Here is a 22,425-nt window from a genome sequence, read left to right as displayed (position 1 = left end):
GCTGTTGATTTGTCCGCTTTGCAACGGCGTTTGCCTACACTGGATGGCGGGAGATTTGAAAGTTGTCAATATATGATAAAAACCCGGTACTAACCCCTTTAAATATTTTTCCTACAAATGATACCCACAAGAAATACTTCAGAATAGAAAACTTAAAACAAAAATAAACAAAAAACTCCAAAAATGCCGCATAAAAAGATGAAGTATTTGAACGACTTGGTACATGACGCAGAAGAATTAGACCCCTTGGAAATTCGCTTTCCCTTGCCGATGCAAAGTGATCCGTCAATGTGCCGAGATACGTTTCTTAAAGGTCTGATTAGGGAGCACGAGTCCCGAGTGGCATCATTAGCGGCCAGATCGACAGTGCGTGGCGCTTCGATAGTCAACAAGCCTGTGGAGCTCCACGACTCAGATGTGAAGGAAGCCGAGGCTATGGTGGTGCTGCAGTTGGCCAAAAGGCGCCAAAGATCGTCCACAAAGAGGACAATGGAACAAGTATTAGCTAGCATCAGAGTGAGGTCGAGCATAATAGCGGATCTTATTCGCCAAATCCAAAAGGCGGCCATCGAATTCCTCTCGGTTCGTCTGCTCAAGCAATTGCGACTCTTCTCGATACCCTGGCCAGGCGAACTGGACGAGACCCCAAACAACCTGTTTAGCTGGTCGTCGGATGACTTCTTTTTGCGACTGGGCGTGAATCAGATCTACCTCGATGTCCTCTATCGAGAGCGAAGTGTCAACGATCTCGATTGTGCTAAGTTCTGCAAGGATCTCAGCGAAATAGAACTCCTTATATACGCAATCAGGGAAGATTTTCGAAACGACGTAGACCTCTACGAAAACAGCATTCATTTGTTAAAGTAAGGGTGTTCTGATACTTTTGTAGTTAACTGCGATATTGACATTTGTGTTCCATTGCAGCAAGGCCGCATACCACAAGAATGCTTCATGGGTAAAGAGCCTCAATGATAATCTACGAGATATAGCGTCCAACGCTTTGCTCTTTGAGCAAACTAGCACCTTAAACACGTTAGCGCGTAACTCTTCTGTAATGGTAATGTTCGAAAGTCAGTCAGGTGAGTGGTTACTATAAGTCATATCTGAAAGACTAATCTCCTTCCGCAGCCCTAGATCCAATTGAAATCCGATTTCAAATCAATTGGATTAGAAGCTGCACGGATCAGCGTCTCTGCCGGCTAAACGGAAGAGAGGATGAGATAAGAAAAGAACTGCACGACCTGGAAGAACAAGCATTGCAGGAGGAATCGGTGCAGCATTCCTCCCAGCTCATGTATTCGCTGGAGGTGGAAGAGCTTAGGAATAGCATTAGAAATTGGCAGGAGCGACTTGATACCGATTTGGAGAACGCCGACGTCATGTGCACGGTATCGCGACTTGCACTGCAAAAGGTTAAGGACGATCTCAAGTTTTACATGGAGCAGAAGGCAATGTATCTTTCGCGAATAGACGAAGTGCAAGCTATCATAGATCAGGAAAAGATGACTCGCGAAGAAAGGGTAAGTCCTTGTAGAGAGAACGAATTTTGGAGTCAAAATCATTATATGAAATATCCCTAGGAATTAGCTGCCTTAAAACGAATGTCGAGGGGGTCTTTAAGAAAGTCTGTAGGAAATTCTGAAAAGAACTTTCGAAATAAGCCTGAAAGGAAATCAGAAAGGAAGTCAGAAAGGAAGTCAGAAAGGAAGTCAGAAAGGAAGTCGGAAAGGAAATCAGAAAGGAAGTCTGATATTAAAGCTGAAAGAAAATCTGAAACGATGCTGGCGAGAAAATCTCAAAGAATATCCAGAAATTCTAAAGTTTAATACCAGATACTACATTTCGGCCCATTCTACTTATATATGTTTCCAATTTACCAAAGGTTTCAATAAAATACTTCTTAAGCTTCAGCTCACCCTAGTTATTAATGCAGAATTTGAAAACAGCTACATTTTCAATAGATTTAAATAAACATATTTATCACATTCTAGGGCCGTATTACTTCTTAAAAAATTGTGACACTTTCAATAAAAACATTCACAGAAACAGAAATGTGACACTTTCAATCACAACACTCAAACAGAATAACACAAAAAAAAAAAAAAACAAAATAAAGCAAAAAACAAAAAAAAATGGTTTCCAAAAAGAGAAAAAATTCTGAAGATGATAAGAAGAAGGAAGCCTGTTTTGAGTCCGATCCATATGAGCTTAAATTTCCATTGCCGGAGCAGCTCGATCCGTCCCAATGCCGCGATGAATTCATCAGCACAATCATCAGGGAGCACGAGATCCGGGCGAGTTCTCTGAGGCCCAAATCAATGGTTCAGGATACTTCGGACTTCGAGAGTCTCCAGGAGGACACGGATCAGGGGCCCGAAAAGGGGGCAGAGGCTATGGTGGTGCGACAGTTGGTGAGTCAACGCAGGAGGGGAAGTTTTCGGAAGACGAAGGAAGAGATCTTGGAGAACATTAGGTTGCGGTCGACCATGATGACTGACCTGAATCTGAAATGCCAGAAGGCGGCCATCGAGTTCCTGTCGGTTCGCCTGCTAAAGCAGTTGCGCCTCTTTTCGAGTCCCTGGCCTGGTGACACGGGGGATATCCCTTACAACCTCTTCAGCTGGTCGATGGACGACTTCCTGATGCGCGTGACCATGAAACAGGTCTACCTTGACGTCATCAATCGGGAGCGAAGTGCGGAGGATCTGGACTGCCTCAAGTTCTGCAAGGACTTGGGTCAGATCGAACTTCTTATATACGAGATCAGAGAGGACTATCGCCTTGATAGGGATCTATGCCAAAACAGCATAGAATTGTTAAAGTAAGGAGTATGCCTTTTTTTTATAAAATGATACGACCCCGATCGTAATTGCGAGCCTTTTTCCAATTTTTAAAATTATGAATAATGTTAATTTAATTCACAATCTTGCATCATTTAATTGCAGAAGTGCCCAGTACAACACTAACGCACCTTGGGTCAATACCCTCAATGATAATCTTAACAACATGAAATCCAGTTCTTTAACCGCTAGGCTTTTTCACCAAAGTAGCACCTTTAACCTGGTATTACGTCACTCATCGGCAATGGGAACCTTTGAAAGCGAGTCAGGTGAGTCGAGTTGCTATAAGTCAAGTCTGGAAGATTCATCCCCTTCCGCAGCTCAGGATCCGATTGAAATGCGGTATCAAATCAATTGGATTAGAAGCTGCACGGATCAGCGTCTCTTCCGGATAAACGGAAGGGAGGAGAAGATGAGAAAGGAACTACATGACCTAGAGTTACAAGCACTGCAGGATGAAACGGTGCGTAATTCCTCCGAGCTCATATATTCGCTGGAGGTGGGAAAGCTTAGGGAAAGCGTTAGAAAGTGGCAGGAGCGACTTGATACCGATTTGGAGAACGCCGACGTCATGTGCACGGTATCAAGGCTCGCACTGCAAAAGGTAAAGGACGATATCAAGTTCTACATGGAGCAGAAGGACATGTATCTAAAGCGAATTGCCGAAGTGCAAGGCATAATAGATGAGGAAGCAAAGCAGCGTAATCCGGGGGTAAGTCCATATATAAAGCGATTCGGTGCTGGGGCTACTACAATGTCACTTGCTTAGATATTTGGTTCTACCGAAAGCCGATTGTCCAGGAGGTCGGTAAGAATATCCAGAAGTTCTGAGAGGAAGTCGCAGAGGAAGTCGCAGAGGAAGTCGCAGAGGAAGTCTGATAAAATGACAGGACGAAAGTCTGAAAGGCTTTCTGAGAGACGATCTGAAAGAAAGTCCAGAAATTCCAAAGTGCAATAGATATTCTCCGATTTGGTCTCCTTCAATTTACATGAATGTTTGCAATTTACCAAGAATACATTAAACATTTCTTAAACGTTAGAATGACTTCTTCATCAATGCAGCTTATACTTATTAAATTTATTAAAATACCCGTATAAACACATCGAAATCGCTCAGCAGTTGTTTATCTTCTTGAAAATCTGACATTTACAAAAAAATATTTAAGTGGGGAATAAGTAAATAAAATCACAAAAAATTATAATGGATGTGTTATGGAAGGAACAGGAATCCGCAAATGGGTCCGATCCGTTTGCGATTCACTTCCCTTTGCCGGATCACCTCGATGCCTCCCAATGCCGCGATGACTTCATCAGTACAATCATCGAGGATCACGAACGCCGGGTGAGCTCGTTAAGAGCCACATTGTCAGTGCGGGGCAAATCCGTGTTCGATAATGCTGCGGAGACCGAGGATCGGGAGCGCGAAAGGGAAAGGGAAAAGGAAAGGGGGGCAGAGGCTATGATGGTGCGGCAGATGGCCAGGTTGCGGAAGAGAGAGAGCGGCAGGAAGACCGTTCAGGAGGCCATGGAGAGCATTAAATTGCGATCAACCATGATGACGGAGTTGAATATCAAATGCCAGAAGTCGGCCATTGAGTTCCTATCGGTTCGCCTGCTGAAGCAACTGCGCCTCTTTTCGAGCCCTTGGCCCGGACAGATCGACGACATCCCCTACAATCTGTTCAAGTGGTCGTTGGATCACTTCCTGGCACGACTGGAGCATAGCCAATTGTACCTGGACGTGATCCACCGGGAACGGAGCTCCGAGGATCTCGATTGCGTAAAGTTCCGAACTGATCTGAGTGAAATCGAACACATTCTACACGAAATGCGGGAGGACTTTCAAAATGACTCTGACCTCTGTGAAAACAGCTTACTACTTATAGGGTATTTGGTTCAACCATTTGGTTCGATTCACAAAAAGTAATATCCTACGTTGAGTATCCAATGTTCTTAGAGATTGCAGGTACAACACGGTTGGTGCGTGGATAAAGGGCCTCAAGGACAACTGCCGCATCAAGGATGGAATAAGCAACAGTAGCCTGACAGAGGAACCTAGCTTATCAAGCCTGGATATGCGTAAAACTGCACTTGTAGACCGCTTCGAAGACATTAGCTGTGAGTGAAATGGCAGTGATTCTAAATCAAACCTTTCAGAATATACAAAAATGTAATCTATCTTTTGTATAATTTCTTAGCTACTGATCCCATACAGGTGCGTTACCAGATCAAGTGGGTAAACAGCTGCATGGATCAGCGACTAATGCTTATCAGCAGCCGCGAGGAGCTGCTGAGAAAGGAGTTGAAGGAACTGGAAACCAAGTTGCAACAGGACATGACGGTGCAGCGCAGCTCGGAGGTGATATACTTCTGGGACGTGGAAAAGCTTAAGGTACACACCAGGGAGTGGGAGGCCAAGCTGGAGAGCGATCTGGAAAACGCCGAGGTGCAGTGCACGATAGCCAGGCTGGCGCTGCAGAAGGTCAGGGACGACCACAAGTTCTACTTGGAACAGGAGGAAATGTACCTTAGAAAAATAGCCGAGTTCAAGACGCTGATGGCAGCGCGGGAGAACGTTGATCAGCGAAAACAGGTACTCTAAATTGGTTTAAAGTGGGAGGGTTCTTTACTAAATTAGCAGATCTTATTGATGGTACAAAGACATTAAATATCAAACTATCTAATGGAAAATAAATAAAAATTGTTTCAGACAAAATAAGCAGCCGAAGTGGAGCAGCAGCTTAGGCAATCGAGGCGGTGTATAAGCCCAAGGAAACCAAAAAGAAGTCGGCGAAATCCTGAAGCTCATCAAAATTCGACAACTATTATTTATGTTGGCAACCCAAACAAAATAATCAAAATCCCGAAATGCATGAACTTAACCCCAAAGGGTTGTTGCCTTCAAAGTCACTGTCAAAGGATCAGGCGCTCCAACCGGGGTACTCAACGGTTGGAGGCAGTGGGTGCCAAGTTAGGGCAAACATTTACCATATTCATTATTTTTTGGCGGAGACAAATGAAATTACTGGCAAACGACTACGGGGTAGCTTCCCCTTTATGGCGATTGCAGTTTAGAAAATCGAATTATGTGCACTTAGTCACCGTAGTTACCCACCAGGAACCCCCATCGGGAAACTAGTGTGGTATGGCCTCATGCATAGTTATTTTATGCGCCGTGGCAACCTGAAAGTTGCCGCATAACTTTGCCTCTGGTTGTTGCCTGGTCGGGTGTATTATTTACGCTTAGAAAACAGAGAGTAGAATTTTTCCAACGCCAGTCGCAGGCGGATCGCGTTCACCCGGATAAATCCCTTGGAATGCCAACTAACCCGCGACCCACGACCAATGGCAATACTCCCGAGGACTGGCAGGTGTTTGAGGTCTTATTCGGTGCTGATCAGGACCCGAAAGCCGTTCCCTCACGGATGACCACAATGTCACCTTTCCCACCGCCATCCATTCCGTCTTGCCAGGTGAGTAGTTCTGTGTCGCCGAGGTACTCTCTCAAAAATCAGTCTTGCCAAAATCGTGCGCCAAATTGCCATAAAAGCGTGTAGACATCATATCAGGATAGATTTATGTGAATTCGCAATTGAATAACGACTTTTGTTAGCTGCTTTTTATGTTTCAAACGTATGCGGTTGTTAGGGGAACTAATGATGTTTGTGGGGGATTTGCATAAAACTCGATGGGTCTAGAGGGGCACAGTGGTAAGCATGGCTAAGGGCAATGTGAGGGGTGCATAATCGAAACATATAACTGATTGTAAAGCTTAAATGTACACATTTTTGGATAAGATGCAAAATGGAATGCAAACACCCAATATAGATTCAAGGATCAAACACCATACACAATTTAAAGATGAAATGTAAAACTCTTTTGACAGCCTACACTAATAGGTACAATTATTTTGATTGTGCTCATAAGTTTTTATTGGCTTTGTAGAACTAATTCATTGTATTTTTCTTATCAACATGTCGGTTAAAAGATTTTTAAAATAATTCAACAAAATTTATTCCATGAAGAATTGAACAAATATAAACTAAAATAAATACCACTGGCATAAATAACTTGGCATAAGTTGTTTGTGATATAGGCTTGATTATATAATTTGAATATCTTATGATAGACCTTTATAAACAGATGTAAAATTAAATGAAATATTTTCTTATAAATCTGAACTGTTTGAAGCACTCTGCTTCTTGAAAAGCCAACCTGAATTAGCTTCATAATTAGCCTGGCCAGCTTATCAAGCGCTCAACACATTTTCAGTTCCCAATTGTCTTGCCGCTCCCCCTTCGTAGATTGCAGACAATTGGCCAAAAGTTGCACACCTCATTTTCCGTTTCCGGCCAAGTTGAAAATTTCCATCGCATATCCACCTAGCCCAGGAGCTGCCAGGAACCCCACTCCTGTGGCGTCCGCACTCGCGTGCGTGAGTCCTTTGTGGATATTGCATTTGATACTTCGCCACTTGGCGCCATGTGAATGACCCAAATAATCCAAACAAACTGCAAAGTTCCCTTAATGTGTAGAAGTAATCGTGCCTGGGAAGGTGTGGCTCCACACGGCTGCTCCTCCTCCAAATCCCTTGCTCCTGCCATTGGGCTCGTTTTCACTTGGAGCATAAATTTAAGCATTGTGTGATGTTATGTTGAGGTAAATTCCGCGGTGCCATGCATCGGACTCCCCTCAGTTGTTAGGTGGAGGTTGTTAGGCTTCCCGAAAGTAGTTTTTCCCGAACCAAAGTTCAGTTCTTCGACAGCTTTTACTGGGAACAGTTGACTTGGTTCTTGGCGTGCTTGCAATCGGAAGTTCGTGGCTCTAAACATGCCCAGTGAAAATCATCTGCATCACCATCACTTGGGACACAGTGGCGGATTGTCTCCGCATCATCATCACTTGGTGGGCATTGGACTATGTTAATGTCATAAAAGTTTATTACAATTTACAATAAAAAGTACAATTAAAATTTAAAACAAAATGGTACCAAAACCATATAATTTAAATTTGAACAAATATAACTTTAATAACAAGAAAATGTGTAAAGTGATGCATTTATTTAAGAGAGCCAATATGTAGAAATTTGGTACTTGAGTATTTGAAAAGGTTTTCTATTTTTAATGCGCTTTTCCAGCTGGACACATCCTGCGGCAACACGGGAATCACTGTCACAGAACATCATCATGGACTGGACTTGACCACCACCCTGCGCAGTGAACTGGCTGCGTTGTCCTACAAAAAGGAGCGACTTACGGGGGAGGTAAAGAGTTTATTACCAAATAACCAATTAATATAAAGGCCATATTTACCCTATTTATTTATGCTAGCTTTCTGAAGCGCGAACCGCCTTGTGCAGCAAAGAGGCGGATGTCGAAAATCTGCGGGCCCAGGCTGCTCGGCAGACTGCCCTCATCGGATCCCTCCAGAGTCGGCTGCAAAACTCGGAGAGCAGGGAGCAAGCCGTCCAGGCCAGATGCGACTCCACCATTCAGACGGTGCAGCGGGAAAAGCGGAGTTCCGACGAGCGCAACAAGGAGCTGATCTGCAAGATACAGCATCTGGAATCGCATGTGGCCAGCGAGGAAGCGCAGAAGGAACAGGTCAAGGCTCAGATGCACGATCTCCTGCGACGCCTTAGCATCAGTTTGGGAATGGATGTGTGCGATGGCAACCAGAATGCCCATGCCACACCCGAGTGCATCGTCTCGCGGGCCGAGGAGGTGATGGTGGAGCTGCAAAGGACGAAAGCCAAGGTCAGTTCCACCTGCGACACCCTCAGCTCCTGCGAAAATGAACTGCTCAACTTGAAATCACTGGCCAACATCGAGAAGCAGCGCCTCACGGCCCAACTCGATGGAGCTGGGAATCACAACCACGAGCTGGAAGGACGCTGTCGCCAATACGAAAGGGATCTTCAGATCCAAAGGGATCGCCTAACTGAGTCGGAAATCAACGGGGAGAAGCTGAAGGAAGAGTTGCGCGGCTTTGAGTCGCGATGCCATCGCTTGCAGAACAACCTTGACCGGACTCAGGGCGATCGTCTGCAGTTCTTGCGGGGATTGAGCAATCTCTTGAATGTACCCGAGCCCTGCGAGACGCTCATCAAGGACAAGCTCAGGGAGACTCTGGCGGAGAACCAGGCCATGCATGCGGTAATAGAACCTTTTAAGACATCATTTACCAGGCAATAATCCAATTTGTATACCCCTAGCAAATGCACTCTCTGCGAGATCAGCTAAGCTCGGAGCATGAGAAGCTAAAGGAGACCCAACAGACCACCGAGTGTCGCCTCCGTTCTGGCGAGGCACAGAAATGTGAGCTAACTGAGCGCTTGGAGAAGTGTCACGCCGAGATCCATACTCTTCGAAAGGATCACATGGGTCTATCGGAGTTCTTGCAGCGACTGGCCCTGGCGATGAACTGGGGGGAGTGCTCCGCACCTCCGGCTCTTGGCAATGATACCAATCTGATGGCGGAGAATTTGCTTGAGAGAGCCGAGAGACTCGCCGCTCACTGTGACCACGAGGCATCCCATCATCATCACCACCATCACAGCCCGGATAAGGGTTGCTGTGATCACGGACATGGGAAACTTCGCCGCGAGAGATCCTGTCATGACATTCCCCTGAAGGAAAGCAGCAGTGTGTACAACCTGCAGCGACGAGTTCGAGTTCTCAGGGAGCAAGTGCAGCGGCGGGATCTCCACCTGGAGCTACTGCGTCGCAAGCTGGCCATCGTGGAGGACGGTGCGCGAGGGAAGTGCATGTTGCAGGGTGAGCGGGATGAGGCCATTTGCCGGGCCAAAAAGGCGGCCAAGCAGGTGGACAAGTTGAGTGCCCAGCTGGCCGATGCCCGATCTCAGATAGCAGAGGTGAAGGCCCAGCTGGCTGAGGCCGTGGAGTACAAGATCACCTCGTTGGAAAGGGCCCGAAAGATCGACGAGCTGACCACACAGATATGCGATCTGGAGGACGAGAAGACGCGGCTGCTGTCCCAACTTAATGCCCTGAAGGAGCGCCTCAAATCCTCCTGTGAATCCAATCAGAATCGCAGATGCCGCGATGAGGCGTTAATAAATGTAAGTAAAACAATAATTTATGTGGAAAATCTTTAACAAAATCTTTCTCCGAATTTCAGTCTATGCGCGATGATGTCAGCCGCCTGAGCTCCCAACTTTCGGATGCCAACCAGCGCCTGTCCCATTTGCAATCCTTCCGCACTTCGGTTGCCAGGACTCTGCATCTTCGCGATCTGCCGGAAACGGATCTCCTGCATCGTCTGCAGGCCTTGTGCTCCGCCCATCAGGAGTTCACGCTGCTCTCGAAACGCTACGAGACAGCTTCGCCAGTCGGAGATCATCCGTGTCCTCGCTTCGATGATCCCATACCACCATCCAGCCACTGTCGGCCGCCTAGGGAGCTCAGTCCTCCTCCAACTTCCTTCCACCACAAGGCGACACTCCTCTCCGGAAGCAACCATCACCCAACGCCGTCCGAGCATCTCCATGGTTCCAGCAGCCACCTGCACAATCACCTCGGACATGGACATGGACATGGTCACTCCTCGCATGCCAGGCGGCAGCGAAGTAAAAGCCGGGACAAACGACTCCACGACGAGTGCTTCGACTCAGATGTGCATCGACTGCACCATGGCTGTAAGGAGGAGCTGCTGGCCACCGGATCCGACGATGACTATGACTTCAAGAGCAAATACTGCTAGAGTAGTACACTTCTTCTTTGCGTTTGTATTTTTTCAAATTACTCCAAATAAAGTATGGTTTCTACATTGTTTTTCTTTTAAATTATGTTGCTGTGTAATTCATAGAAATATTTTGGCACAGTTATGCAAGCTGGTGATCACGCATTATGGGAGGATACGGATAAGAAGGAAAGGACTCGCTTTCATCGCAATCCTTACTGGTGGCACAAGTCCAACAGCATTCCGGGAATTTCAGCAACGTGTCCATGGCTTCGTCGTCCTGGCAGCCACTGCTCGGCAAAGTGCGAGGACAGCTGGAAAGTAGCTTGGATATCAAGTACATCAGGGTACACTACTTCCTATTGGATCGATCTTACTAGTACACATAGGTTAGTCCAGCGGCGGTCATGCAGACCTGTACGCCGCAGGTGTTTGGGTCACTGACCTCCTCGCCAGGTTGTAGGGCAAAAACATCGTATTTCTTCTTTTTACCCACTCGCACATGGATGGGGTAACACTGCCCGGGATACTCTACCAATGTATTTCAAACAGATATCACCATTCTTACATCTTACGCTTTCTTAAGGCTTACTATCACTGTGCAGTATCTTCACAAATATCATGGACTCCATAGACGCCACTAAAATTAGGGCTACCATGCAGAAAAATATGAACTTCATTTTAACGCAATCGAAGGCCAACTGCTGAAAGTTCCATTAGAGTACCTTAGAAAAAGCACTCATTTGAAATTGATACTTAGTGTAAATAGTAGTGTGCCATTACTTTTTTCTGCGAACCTCAACTGTCGTTTAGCTATAACTGTGTAGAAAAAGTGTCAGCACTATCTACATGTATAGTTTAAAGTTTCCGAAATTGGCCATGAGAGCGCTGCTGGTAAGTAGTTCTCAGAGCGGCCGTAAGGTGGATAAATTGAATAGAGAAGCAGTTGATTTTAAGTGTAATTCAGCTGTAGAATGCTTCATTTTAAACAGATTGATACCTATGAAAGATAATGCAAATACCTGGCCATCAAAACCACAACATGGTTGCAGCTAAAACACTTTCGGTCGGTCGCTCACCCGCTGGACCAAGGTAGCCCCACCATTTCAGACCTGGTTGATTGACTTGCCTGGCCATTATTACACCAGTTCCACCGACCTGGACCATCGGCGGAATTATGCAAATGGGAAAAGTGTCAAACGCATTGTAGCGCCTGCCGCATCTCGGGAGCCTGTCAAATAAATCAAAATTGACTGCACCACATGCAACCCGTTTTCCGGACCAAGTTCATATGCAAGGCAAACGGTGGCGCCTGGAAATGTGCAATTAATCAAAAGTTCAGTAAACGCTTGTAATGCGAATCTACATGGCAATCCCACTGAAGAGTCGTCAACGCCAATCAAGATGCATATTTTTGCATGTTCGAAATTACACAACACACGTGAGTGGTAACTAATGCCCGCCCCATCCTCATCACTTGCCCCACAGACTCGCCACAGACGACACCCAGAGCAATGAACTTGGCCGTCGAGATCGCCTCGCTTGACTTCCTCCAGTTCCCGTGGCCAGGAGAGAGGAATCTCGGCTGCACACAGAACAAGAACACTCGCAGAAAATGCCTATCAGTTTATGGGATCAGTTACGTATATAGGAATTTATAAAACAAACAAATATTCGTATATATTTGGAATGTATAAAACAAAAAACAAACTTTTAAAATAAACAATTTGTGCCAATTAATAATAATAGGATACTCATATGAAATTCCAACGCAGTCGATATTATTATTCAATATCTTTAATTTGTCATACAAATTATTACTTTACTTATAATATTATCTTAATAATTTTGTTTTTTCTGCGATTTGTTCCCATTTTTAAGTCATTTTTCACAGTGAACAGAAGACAAACATATCCAGAAACATGTTTATGAGGGGACGAGCGGGCGGTGCTGGTTGCCACATGTGTGCCTGTGGGCTCTGCCGCTTATTTTCAGCCCGATCTTGCCACATGAGCCAGGAGTATGAGTTGCTAACAGCGGGGAGTGCATTTCGCTTCGTTTTGCAGTTGAGCTCCTTCTTCTCCAACAGGTTGAACTCTTTGATCTGCTACCTCTGCATCCCCGCTCCGTGTCTCCTGGCGACTTTTGATCTCTCGCTTCGAGGAGGAGGTAAAGTTGGAACAGGGGAGTTCCACAGTGCAGGAGATGCGGCCATTAGAGTCGCAGTCACTCAGGTGTGGCATAGGCCGCAAGAGAAGCCAGACTGCAAATCGGGCAAGGCAGGGGGAGGGAAGGAGGAAGCCTAGCCCATAATTAATATCGTTGAGAATTTGATTTAACACTCTGCGTTCTTAACAAATTGCCCGTCTGTCAGGGACTAAATTATGTAAATGGATGAGGTATTTAGGCTCACTTTGTGGGCTTCAGTTCAATGGACTCGAATGCGAAGCAATAGAATACTCTAAATTTTCATAGCATAGCCTGATTATTGCAAATAAAAATAGTGAAACATTGTGAGAAATATGCATTAAAATTGTATGCAATTCAAATGAGACTGGCACTTTATGCGTATTTCCCTCCGCTCAAAAAGTGGTTGGGATTTCGGTTTTGCTGCCCTCAGGAAAGTGGCATTCGAAGTGCGTTGCCAAGCAGAAACTAGGACACAAACTATGGAAATGCGGACAAGTTTAAGTCCACAAAGCCAAACATGATGCGTGTGGTGCAGGGTCCAAAATAAATATACGTGTGCTCGGCACAAAAGCTGGATGGGTGGAAAAGAAGGCGGACTGGGAAGGTCACAAGTGCCTTTGGTGTCACTCCAAATTGTTTACAAATACAGAACACGCGTTGAAAAGCTGCCATAAAGGATGGAAGGAAAGTGAAGAAATGGATCTGAAACCGCTAGCAACGCCTTACCTTGGAGCAAAACATCTACTTTTCTTTCGGGTGTAATGGTATTTTTCTAGCACAAAAGAGTCAGAGCAGCATCATCACCATCATCACCATCATCATCATCATCATCGTAGGGTGGGTGCCTGACTGGCATCTGAGATGAATTTAATGCTGCCGATTGTGGGCTTACATTGACATTTTGGCCAACTTGCCATCACCCTCGTTGTGGTTGTCGAGATTCGTTAAAGCCACAAGCTTCCGCTTATTGTTTGTTGGCAACAATTAAGCCGTACTTTTGCACCAGTCAACTAAAATAATCAAAATGTTTGCGGCTCACCCATGCACCCACAGCCAAATAGAAATAGAAGCTGGTACAGTCAAGAAAATGTTAGGCACCTAGAACATTTTTGAAATGCTAATTGCATTAAGACTTTGGACTGAGCAGGAATTTTTTTAAAATCGCCTGGTGATAGAATAGTACTATCCACATTTCTTTGGGAATATTTGTTGTTTGTTTGAGCTTTGGAATATTTTTCCCTGTGCATATTTTGTGTGGGGGCAATCTCCATTTCGAAACTGAACGCAAATGCAATTTTTGAATTTTTCCACAGAGTTGTGAGTTGAGTTAGGAATGGCTTTGTCCATGAATTTGCATGTTTTGGCAGGGATCAGTTCTCCGGACTGGGGAATGGCAGCTGCGGAATCATGGGGATTGCTTTTGCCATTAGTCCGATTGCTCCGCTTGCATCAAAAATGCAACCAGTGAATTGGCCATTACACACACATCGACCACTGCGAACTTGAATGCAAAACTGTATTTTTGCCGGCTTAGCATGTTTTTGATTAAATCGCTTTGGTTTGTATTTTGAATGGAAATCGGAGGAGAATGATGGGTTCCGAAGGCCCCGTAATACTCATGAATGACAAGCGAAATCGATTAAATTTGAGAGCCTCCAGATAGCCAAGCGCTTTTACTCGTTCTCCTGTGCATAATAATCCTAATGAATTAGAGCCATAATTACGCCTTGCATTTATCAACACGAAGTTGGCCGAATAGTAAGTGCTTTGTTTGCAGTTTGTCTTATCTGAGTTGTATGATATACAAAGTACAGTCTGAGCACCGACCCATAATACGACCTGATCTAGAGACCACGCCGCCACTTCGTGTATTTTAACTCATGCTTAACCCATTTCCCCGCATTGTTTCAATTCCCTTGCATTGTTCGCACTTAATCAAGGTCGGCACTTAATTAGACTTTCTGCTGTGGGAATCAAGTGTCGCCTGGCAGCGAAACAATTGCGCTTCCATTGCATCAGCGCGATGGATGCCCGTCCATTTGGAGTCCGCCTGGGAGTCGAGCTGTTGGCCAAGTCGGCATAACTGCACACATTATTCAACAGCGGCGCAAGCAAAAATTGTTGCTATTTTAATTGTCCGACATGAAATATTAAATGCTCACCACAATATCATTAACAATGGCGATGCACACATAAAACAATAAAACGAAAAGCGCCCATAAAATGCAAGAGACTGTCCACCACTCCTGGCCGCCACTCGATGTGCCTTAATTAGCATAAATTGCAGCGCGCCCGTGCTATTGGCCAAAAGGGGAGTTGAGTGCTGGTCGAGTGTCACCCGAGTGCACCGCAACATCATTTATGGCTGTGGCTGCCATCGGTCAATCAGAAACAGAATCAGCTCCCGTTTCGGAGCAGCATCCATATATTTCGGTGCATATATGTATCTCCATATGCATGGGTGTGCATTATTATGCGGGCTCACTTCTCCAGTCGTAATGGCTTTAATTGTTATTGTAATTGGCGGTGCATTCAATGGTAAGTAATTGAGTCATGGGGGTAAATGATTGAAGTTTGATATGCTAGATTATGTCATTGAATTTGGAGAGCTTGCAACTGAAGGAAATTCATAGCAGCTCATTGCACTTTCATAAGCCGCTGCAGACAATTAATATTGAAATGTTAGTATCACACCAAACACCTAAAGCTTTATTCACTTGGTTCATTTGCTTTTTGATTATTACCTTCATTAACTTTATTTTTTTCTATATATTGCATAATGACATATTCAAATCCACACCCGAACTATCACTGCAAATAATCAGATTATTTAATAATATGAAACCTGATTAAGTGATTTAGATTACCTCAAAAACAAGCCAATAAAGAATTATTTGCACATTTATTTTGCTTTTTTGTCAGCTTTATTTGATTCTCGCGATTGTTTTGCACAGGCAAAATATGTAGCTCAGAGATATACAGACAAGTGGCTATGATGTAGTGCTTAGAACTACATATAATATATAGATAGGTGTAATATAGTAATATATTTATGTGTGTAATATGATACATAGATTTCAAAAAACAGTTTTTGTATCTTTGTCTGGGCTTAGTCAATAATCCGATAGGAAAGCAAGCTTTTCAGGCATCAATATCATTCGCAGTGCCTGCGAGTGTGGACATACAGATTACTCGATAGATATCAGGACTATATGGTAAGAATATAATTATGCATAAGGGTATATGTGTCTATGCGTGATATTAGAAAAGGTTTTACAAAAACTTGCTTATCGACAAACGTTAATCGTTAAATGTGTTTAAATAACTCGCAAAAGTTCTCGCTTCACTTGCCACGTTCTTCGTTTAAAAATGCTCTTTATCAAATTGTATTATCAGTATCCTCTTCTAAAGTAAAGTCGCCTAAATCGTATCACAGATAAATGTGTTGGCCGAGTTCCGTACTCGGATCACACATTGGCATAACTTAGGCCTATAACAAATGGATCTATAACTAGCCATACGAACTAAGGGGTTTTGCTGGATTTTTGTCGTGGTTGTGGGGTATTTCGAGGCAGACTCAGTTCTGCCACCATAGGGCGCTCCTGTTCCAGATCCACGCGCCCGACCCTACTCAACGATGCTGCTGGGGATTGGGGGGTCCGAAGGCCTGCATGCTGTAGTACCGCTCACTGTCCTCCTTCACCACACTGGTCACGTGGTGGAACTGGCATGGATGCGAAATCTGCGACTTTGGCGGCAAGGGAGCCGGCTTGACGCGCTTCTGTTTCTTGGACTTCCGGTTTGCGGCCACGGTTAGAGCCTCATCCTCTGGATTGCTGACCAAACGCTCCACTTGCTGCCACAACTCGCGGGCCGCGTCCGTGGAATCGAAACTGAAGCCAATCATCTGCTGATGATTGCTGGACCGGCACATGGTGTGGAACGAGGGGCCTGCGATTCGATAGTTCGACAAGTTATCAATCCGATCCGACCACAGGGCGAAGCAGGAGCCCCTCTCCGCCAGAACCAGAGTCACTCTGGGTATAGCTCTGGCCTTGGAGTTTCCCTTGTCGTGGAGTATCACCGGTATGCCAGTGAACACCAAACGCCAGTCGCCATCGTTTCCGGTTCCCTCGTAGAGATTGGCCAAAGCACCGCTCACGAATATCTCAGTGCCCAATCCGCCGAAGAAACTCTCCACCTGACCACGTTCGTAGTCCGACAGATTTGTGTTGCTCGTGGTGTCCGTGCTAATGGTATCCGCATCGATATCCGAGGCATTGTACAGCGATGTGGTTCCATGGGCGCTGCTTCTCTGTGCCGACGAGTGCGAGTGGGCCGACCAGTCCGGATGGAGGATCAGCTCATCCCGGGGCTCCAGGGAGGAGCCGGTGCCCTCACTGGACTCCGATGGTGGCGCCGAATCGCTAACGGAGCCCAAACGGCGGCGTGTCTGCTGCAGTTGATGCGACATCTAGTTGGAAAAAGAGAAGAGCGAGAGTGCTAAATTAGATTTCTGTGGCAAAAGCTTTTCGGCTGTGGTTTTCGCTTCAAGTGGAGTTAATGCAATTCCCTTTTTCCATTTTCCATTTTCCGCCACCTCGCAAAGTTGGCAACCGACAATAAAAACAGCTGCACCTTATATTTGAAACGCGACTTTAAGATACCTGGTTCACGAATAGAAATCTAGTCAATAATTGACACGGTAACTGAACTTATTTAGAAACGAAATTCAAATGCACAAGTCAATGTAATGATATAATTATAATATTCAATTCTCGAATGAGTTGCGTGAAGTGAATACATCAAAACTAGGGGGTAATCGTGTGAAGTGATATTTTTAATCCATGACATGAATACCTAAATGAATGCACAAACACTATATGCCCACAAATACCGCGTAAAACAATTCCCAGTCGCAACACGAGTTTCAGTTTCGGATTCTCTGGCTCTCTAATATTGTATTTACTTTGTTGCCCTGCTGCAATTGCTGCCAAGTTAAAAAATAAAACAAAAACTGTATATATACGTTTTCATTGTGGTCGCTGTGCTGGAAATTAAACACAATCAATTTCCGCTCCAGAAACTCAAATCGTAAACAAGCAATATAATACACAAATTTATGCTCAATGAACAATTTGCCAAATTTCATTTACTTAGCAAGATCAAAAATGGTTAAATACATTTGACAATGTGAGTAATTGTTCATTCAGTTTTAATCGGCTGGTGTTAAGTGAATAATTACAGACAAAAGAGTTTAGAGCATTTATGTTTTGCACAACGTGTGTAATAAGCTGAAAAATGAATCCAAATAAATGTAATTTCCACAGTTTCCGCCGATTTTTCACTGTGACAGTCTAGTTTAAGCTGTAGGCTAATAAAACCGAAATCCAAAACCAATTAGGACTCCTACACAGAATGATACATTTGCATGAACAGTGAACAAATTTACATTTCAAAGAGCTCACGTCCTATGCAAATACCTTTAAAAAAGTTGTAACCGAAAACTACGTGTACTTACAGGCAAACAAATTCAGAGGCAAAGCGCATAACTAATGAATATGGAGCGTTCAAATTTCGTTAGCTTCTCTAACTCAAATACCTGAAAAGCTAGCCGAGGCACGTGGACATTGGCACGTTTTAATTAGCGCCGCAAATTGCAGGTCACGGCGTAATTAAATTATTTAAATTGCTAATTTTCCCAAAACAGAGTGGAAATGCTAAAAGCGAAAGTGATAAACACTCGAACGCGTTTTAAAGTTGTCAATGCCCCGACGGCAGCACCCATAAATAATAATCAACAAATTCGAGGGAGCAACTAAGGAAGCTCCTTACACTTCCACAGGGAGGATGGCAGAATTTGTCCAGGACACGCAGGAAGTTGCTGTGGAAATGTATCGCGTATCCGCTGACGCTCTTGGCACACTTTCGGCCAACTTCTGGCGGGGCCAACAACTTTTCACAGGCAACTTTGTTTGTTTGGGGGCTGTCGCCGTTCAAAGAACCATTTCGCGGGGAAAAGGGGGAGTGGCACTGCAACATTAACACGGTTATCTATAATTTACACGCACAGGGGCAAGCGGAGCCTCCTAACTGCGGTGATTTCTGGCTGCCTGATGCACATTTATTGTGCTATTACTTTTGTGGCCCGAGGATGTCGCCTGCCCGTTTTCCCAAAAGGCAAACGACTTTCCTCCCTTGAGTGTTTTTTTACGTGTCCTGGCCAGCCAGCCAAAAAAAGTTTTCAGCTACAGTCAGGGGCGTAATATTAGCAACAGGAGATATCTGTAACAACATTCCTTTTATGATGGATTATGATTCAAGTGGTACGTTTTTTTCAACTTACCAAATATCATCACATTCCTCAATTTGTATATATGAATAATTTATCTACTACAAAAATGCTTAGCAAATTAGTACAAAATATACAGTACTCTACAAAAATATTGTCAGCATAAAATGCATAATTTTAACCATCAGCTTACAGATTTTCGTCAGTTGCTGTTCGCAAACTTTTATATATCTGCCAGAGAAAGATTAATTGCCCCACTTCCCCAGCTCCCCGAACTTGGCAAATATATTTAGTGCCGAGATTTATGTGGCTTCATTACGACCACCCATCAACGTCCCTAGGAAACAGCCCCACAAGATAACTTGCACCCCAAGAGACAGAGGGACGTTCGTTCTATTTATATCGAACATTTTGGTCCAACAATTAAAAATATTGTCCCTTTTTCGCCATATCTTTTCTCGGCCCTGTTGGGGCCACTTTTTATTGTTGCCAAGGCAAACGACTGACAAATGAATATTTAATGTCACCCAAAACTGTCGCCACCCGTCCTCGAATGGCCTTCCGAATATCGAACGGCCAGCGGCAAGTTCAATGTCAAGTTTGTATCGTACCACGCGGCGTATGCGTAATTTTTGTTCTACCCGTTTGCCATGATTTCGGATTTTATTAATGGCCGCGTGTGTACTTTAGCTAATAATCGGCAGAAACCAACAAGCGAATAGGGAGAAAAATAAAGCGAGCAAAAGGCTTGCTGTTATTTATGGCAATAATACTTTATGTACCCAAACAAATTTGCTCAATTCATTTTAATTTGTGGGTTTTGTGGAAAATTGGTAAGAAAAATGGTCGATATGAATTTAAATTTTAATGTGGGAGAAAGAGTACAGCGGCTGGCACAAATAAATGAAAATGCCTACTTGCAGTTTGAATTTAAATAAAACGAAGAAATGAATGAACATGATTTAAAACCAAAAACGAAAACCGGTTTAAATATCAAAAATCATTTGCAGGTCAAGCGAGGGAGTCTAACCAAAGCCCCGGGGGATTTTTGGTGAAAACATGTTTGAAGAACTGTCACAAAATTTCATATTTCACTTTATTTGTGTCAAATGACAAATGTTTGAAATTGACAGGCGTAAGAAATAAACGAAATAAATCAAATGTGGGTGGGGCCAAAAAGTAATTTCAGATGTCAATAGACGCCTGCACCGAAAACATTGAGAGTAGAGAATGCCATGATTGTAAAATAAAATACTAAGAGCTACCTAAAAGATTACTAAGCACCAGCAACGGCTTTCCCAAAAGACCAGCGATCTGAAACTTCGGATTATACGGAACCAGTAAGAAGAAACCAATATGAATTTCCTCTGTGTGCTGGAAGAGGCTGGAAAATCCCACACAGCCAAGGCTTTTCATCGTGGGACAGGTCAGTGAAAATGTTGGACATGTCAGCAAAGTCAGGGGGAAATCAAACAAATTGCCGTGGATGTACTACAATTGAAACCGTTAGCTGGGCGGTGGGCGGTGGGCGTGGCCGCCTAACAATGCCCAGCTCAAAAAAGTGGATCAACAAAGGAATGAGCAACAGATACAGGTTGGTTGGTTGGTTGGCTCTGAGGCCTTTATGTTAATTTCTGATTTGTTTCCAGTTTGTTTTCCCCAGACCTGCGCTTTATGGAAACTCACTCAAGTGCATCCGCGCAGGAGTGGCAGCGCGTAAGAGCAAACGTGCTGTGATTTAATTTTTTCTGTGACGGTCGGCGGCAAACAAAATAATTCAGCATGCACATACAGCGGCTAGTAGCAGGAAAATGCGGGGAAAAATTCAATTAAAATGCACAAAGCCTCTCGTCTCGCCTGACCTCTCGTTTTGCTGGCTCCTTTCCATTTTCCGAGGACAAGCAATTATCGCTGTGGCTGCGCAGTGCGCACGTATGTGGATCAAAAACTGCTTCAAGTCAAATTGAATTTGTTATTAAAACCCAAATTTGCGCGACGCATTCTGATGACATCTACATCTCCGTCTCTGGAAGCCAACTTCAATTTCAAATGCAGACGAGGGAAATAAGTTGGCGTGGCCGCAGATCGCGAAATACCACATTCCCTGCGTTGCCAACACATGAAAAACGACAAAAAGCGTAGAAAACGGAAAATTTTCATAACAACAAACGAATATTTTTTCGCATAAACATGCAAATTTGTCACTCAAACCCAGATATCTTCTACCCCGCCCGTTGCACTCATCTTCCCAATGAGTAATTTGCATGTAAATATATAAAAGCGGGCATATACTATTTTCCTGTTCGCTTTTTAGCATTTGTTCATGAACTTCGCCGCTGACGAGAACAACAAACTGTCATACAAAGCTTTGCCATTGTTCAGGGAAATTCTCGCAAAACGATGGAGGGGCGGTGAAAGAAGCTCCAGACTATCGCCTTCAAGTGACTAACAAGTTTCTTTTGCGTCGCATCTGCACTTAAATAAAATAAAAACGTTTTCAAAAGCCAGTTTTATTAATAAAAGAAAAAAGAAAAATTATAGACCCTAATACCAAATAATAATAAATAATACTGATATGATTGCGCCCGAACTTTTCATATTGCTGATATAAGGCATTGAAAGAACTAATTTCTAAAACGGATTTGTAAACAAGCTTTACATTACAAAAAGAATATTTACAATTCTTGTTTAGATTTCCCAATTTATGTTGTATATTTACGCCACATTTCTCTACATGCATTGTGGTCATCACTCAAGTTTCATTGCGCTCTGGGGAACAAGTTTGGATTTATGACCAAATTGAAATGGCGAACACAATATTTACGTAATAATTCGGTGGAAAAACGCACAGCAGAACCGTGTATTTAGTAGGGAAATATATACAGCTTTATTTCAACGAGTCGTGGAATAATTAGATTTTATCTGTGGGAAAACGAACAGCACATGAAAGTGAATTGACACGTGTCTGTTGGCAATAATGCAAAACAAACGCTTTATGACTTAATGTAAAACAAATGCTTTACGACTTCGTGTACGTGAACATTGTGAATCACAGGCATTTATAAGCATTTGTTCACTTTGGTGACTAAAAGCCAATAAATATGGCTTGAGAGGGCGGATATGACCAATAAAAAATTAAAAAGCTTTACAAAAAGCTAGAAAAAATCCAAATCCGAATGAGCTGCTTAACGTTTTTCTGCAGCTTTCAAGTGGCGGTAATGCACATATTTATTGATTTAAATTTAGTTTAGGTTGATTGTGTTATAAAGTAATGAGCGAATAATTTAATGATATATTGGATAGGTTATTAACGTTTTAATTTAAATTTATTTCCACGAACGAATAATAAAAGTGGAAATCATGGTTTCATCGAGTTTAGTCTCTGTAATTACGTGTATTCAT

The 22,425-nt window shown here is 43.8% G+C and overlaps 5 protein-coding genes across 7 annotated transcripts in view; 4 read left to right on the top strand and 1 right to left on the bottom strand.

Annotated features, from left to right (window-relative positions):
• The first annotated feature begins 46 nt into the window (after positions 1-46).
• On the top strand, positions 47-1,910 carry LOC6549177. Its single transcript, XM_001974330.3, has 4 exons — positions 47-863; positions 925-1,079; positions 1,129-1,520; positions 1,581-1,910. Exons 1-4 carry the CDS (start codon positions 184-186, stop codon positions 1,824-1,826), a joined length of 1,473 nt encoding a protein of 490 aa, XP_001974366.2. The 5' UTR covers positions 47-183; the 3' UTR covers positions 1,827-1,910.
• A 134-nt stretch (positions 1,911-2,044) lies between these two features.
• LOC6549178 lies at positions 2,045-3,895 on the top strand. Of its 2 annotated transcripts, XM_001974331.3 has the most exons (4): positions 2,045-2,821; positions 2,946-3,109; positions 3,161-3,552; positions 3,610-3,895. In XM_001974331.3, the coding sequence occupies exons 1-4, from the start codon at positions 2,133-2,135 to the stop codon at positions 3,796-3,798; spliced, it is 1,434 nt and encodes a 477-aa protein (XP_001974367.2). In that variant the 5' UTR covers positions 2,045-2,132; the 3' UTR covers positions 3,799-3,895. The 2 variants fall into 2 exon arrangements, with proteins under 2 accessions (XP_001974367.2, XP_026836235.1); XM_026980434.1 differs by lacking the exon at positions 3,610-3,895 and having other exon boundaries at positions 2,133-2,821; positions 3,166-3,207.
• Positions 3,896-4,022: 127 nt separating this feature from the next.
• On the top strand, positions 4,023-5,590 carry LOC26526176. The gene is made up of 4 exons (XM_015157270.2): positions 4,023-4,727; positions 4,798-4,958; positions 5,039-5,433; positions 5,551-5,590. The coding sequence occupies exons 1-4, from the start codon at positions 4,042-4,044 to the stop codon at positions 5,557-5,559; spliced, it is 1,251 nt and encodes a 416-aa protein (XP_015012756.2). The 5' UTR covers positions 4,023-4,041; the 3' UTR covers positions 5,560-5,590.
• Positions 5,591-6,101: 511 nt separating this feature from the next.
• LOC6549179 (coiled-coil domain-containing protein 170) lies at positions 6,102-10,634 on the top strand. 2 transcript variants are annotated; one of them, XM_001974332.3, is made up of 5 exons: positions 6,102-6,313; positions 7,978-8,103; positions 8,171-8,995; positions 9,055-9,921; positions 9,981-10,634. In XM_001974332.3, exons 1-5 carry the CDS (start codon positions 6,158-6,160, stop codon positions 10,560-10,562), a joined length of 2,556 nt encoding a protein of 851 aa, XP_001974368.2. In that variant the 5' UTR covers positions 6,102-6,157; the 3' UTR covers positions 10,563-10,634. The 2 variants fall into 2 exon arrangements, with proteins under 2 accessions (XP_001974368.2, XP_026836186.1); XM_026980385.1 differs by lacking the exon at positions 6,102-6,313 and adding an exon at positions 7,589-7,745.
• A 4,998-nt stretch (positions 10,635-15,632) lies between these two features.
• LOC6549295 overlaps positions 15,633-22,425 on the bottom strand; it is a 39,773-nt gene continuing 32,980 nt past the window's right edge. Inside the window, exon 4 of the mRNA XM_001974333.3 lies at positions 15,633-17,205. Within this exon, the coding sequence (XP_001974369.3) occupies positions 16,363-17,205 (843 nt within the window). The 3' untranslated portion in view covers positions 15,633-16,362. The remainder of the gene's footprint in view (positions 17,206-22,425) is intronic.

This window comes from Drosophila erecta, unplaced genomic scaffold (assembly GCF_003286155.1).
Source record: "Drosophila erecta strain 14021-0224.00,06,07 unplaced genomic scaffold, DereRS2 tig00000092-arrow-pilon, whole genome shotgun sequence".
NCBI lineage: Eukaryota > Metazoa > Arthropoda > Insecta > Diptera > Drosophilidae > Drosophila > Drosophila erecta.
Note: the sequence above shows the minus strand (reverse complement) of the source record. Positions and strands in the feature narration are given on the sequence as shown.

Bases quoted from the DNA above. Each gene is read 5' to 3' on its own strand.
- LOC6549177 (XM_001974330.3), top strand. From the start codon at position 184: ATGCCGCATAAAAAGATGAAGTATTTGAACGACTTGGTACATGACGCA. The intron at 864-924 runs GTAAGGGTGTTC...GTTCCATTGCAG, and splicing joins AACAGCATTCATTTGTTAAA to CAAGGCCGCATACCACAAGA. The intron at 1,521-1,580 runs GTAAGTCCTTGT...AAATATCCCTAG, and splicing joins AGATGACTCGCGAAGAAAGG to GAATTAGCTGCCTTAAAACG.
- LOC6549178 (XM_001974331.3), top strand. From the start codon at position 2,133: ATGGTTTCCAAAAAGAGAAAAAATTCTGAAGATGATAAGAAGAAGGAA. The intron at 3,110-3,160 runs GTGAGTCGAGTT...CCCCTTCCGCAG, and splicing joins AACCTTTGAAAGCGAGTCAG to CTCAGGATCCGATTGAAATG. The intron at 3,553-3,609 runs GTAAGTCCATAT...TCACTTGCTTAG, and splicing joins CAAAGCAGCGTAATCCGGGG to ATATTTGGTTCTACCGAAAG.
- LOC26526176 (XM_015157270.2), top strand. From the start codon at position 4,042: ATGGATGTGTTATGGAAGGAACAGGAATCCGCAAATGGGTCCGATCCG. The intron at 4,728-4,797 runs GTATTTGGTTCA...CAATGTTCTTAG, and splicing joins AACAGCTTACTACTTATAGG to AGATTGCAGGTACAACACGG. The intron at 4,959-5,038 runs GTGAGTGAAATG...ATAATTTCTTAG, and splicing joins CCGCTTCGAAGACATTAGCT to CTACTGATCCCATACAGGTG.
- LOC6549179 (XM_001974332.3), top strand. From the start codon at position 6,158: ATGCCAACTAACCCGCGACCCACGACCAATGGCAATACTCCCGAGGAC. The intron at 6,314-7,977 runs GTGAGTAGTTCT...GCGCTTTTCCAG, and splicing joins CATCCATTCCGTCTTGCCAG to CTGGACACATCCTGCGGCAA. The intron at 8,996-9,054 runs GTAATAGAACCT...GTATACCCCTAG, and splicing joins AGAACCAGGCCATGCATGCG to CAAATGCACTCTCTGCGAGA.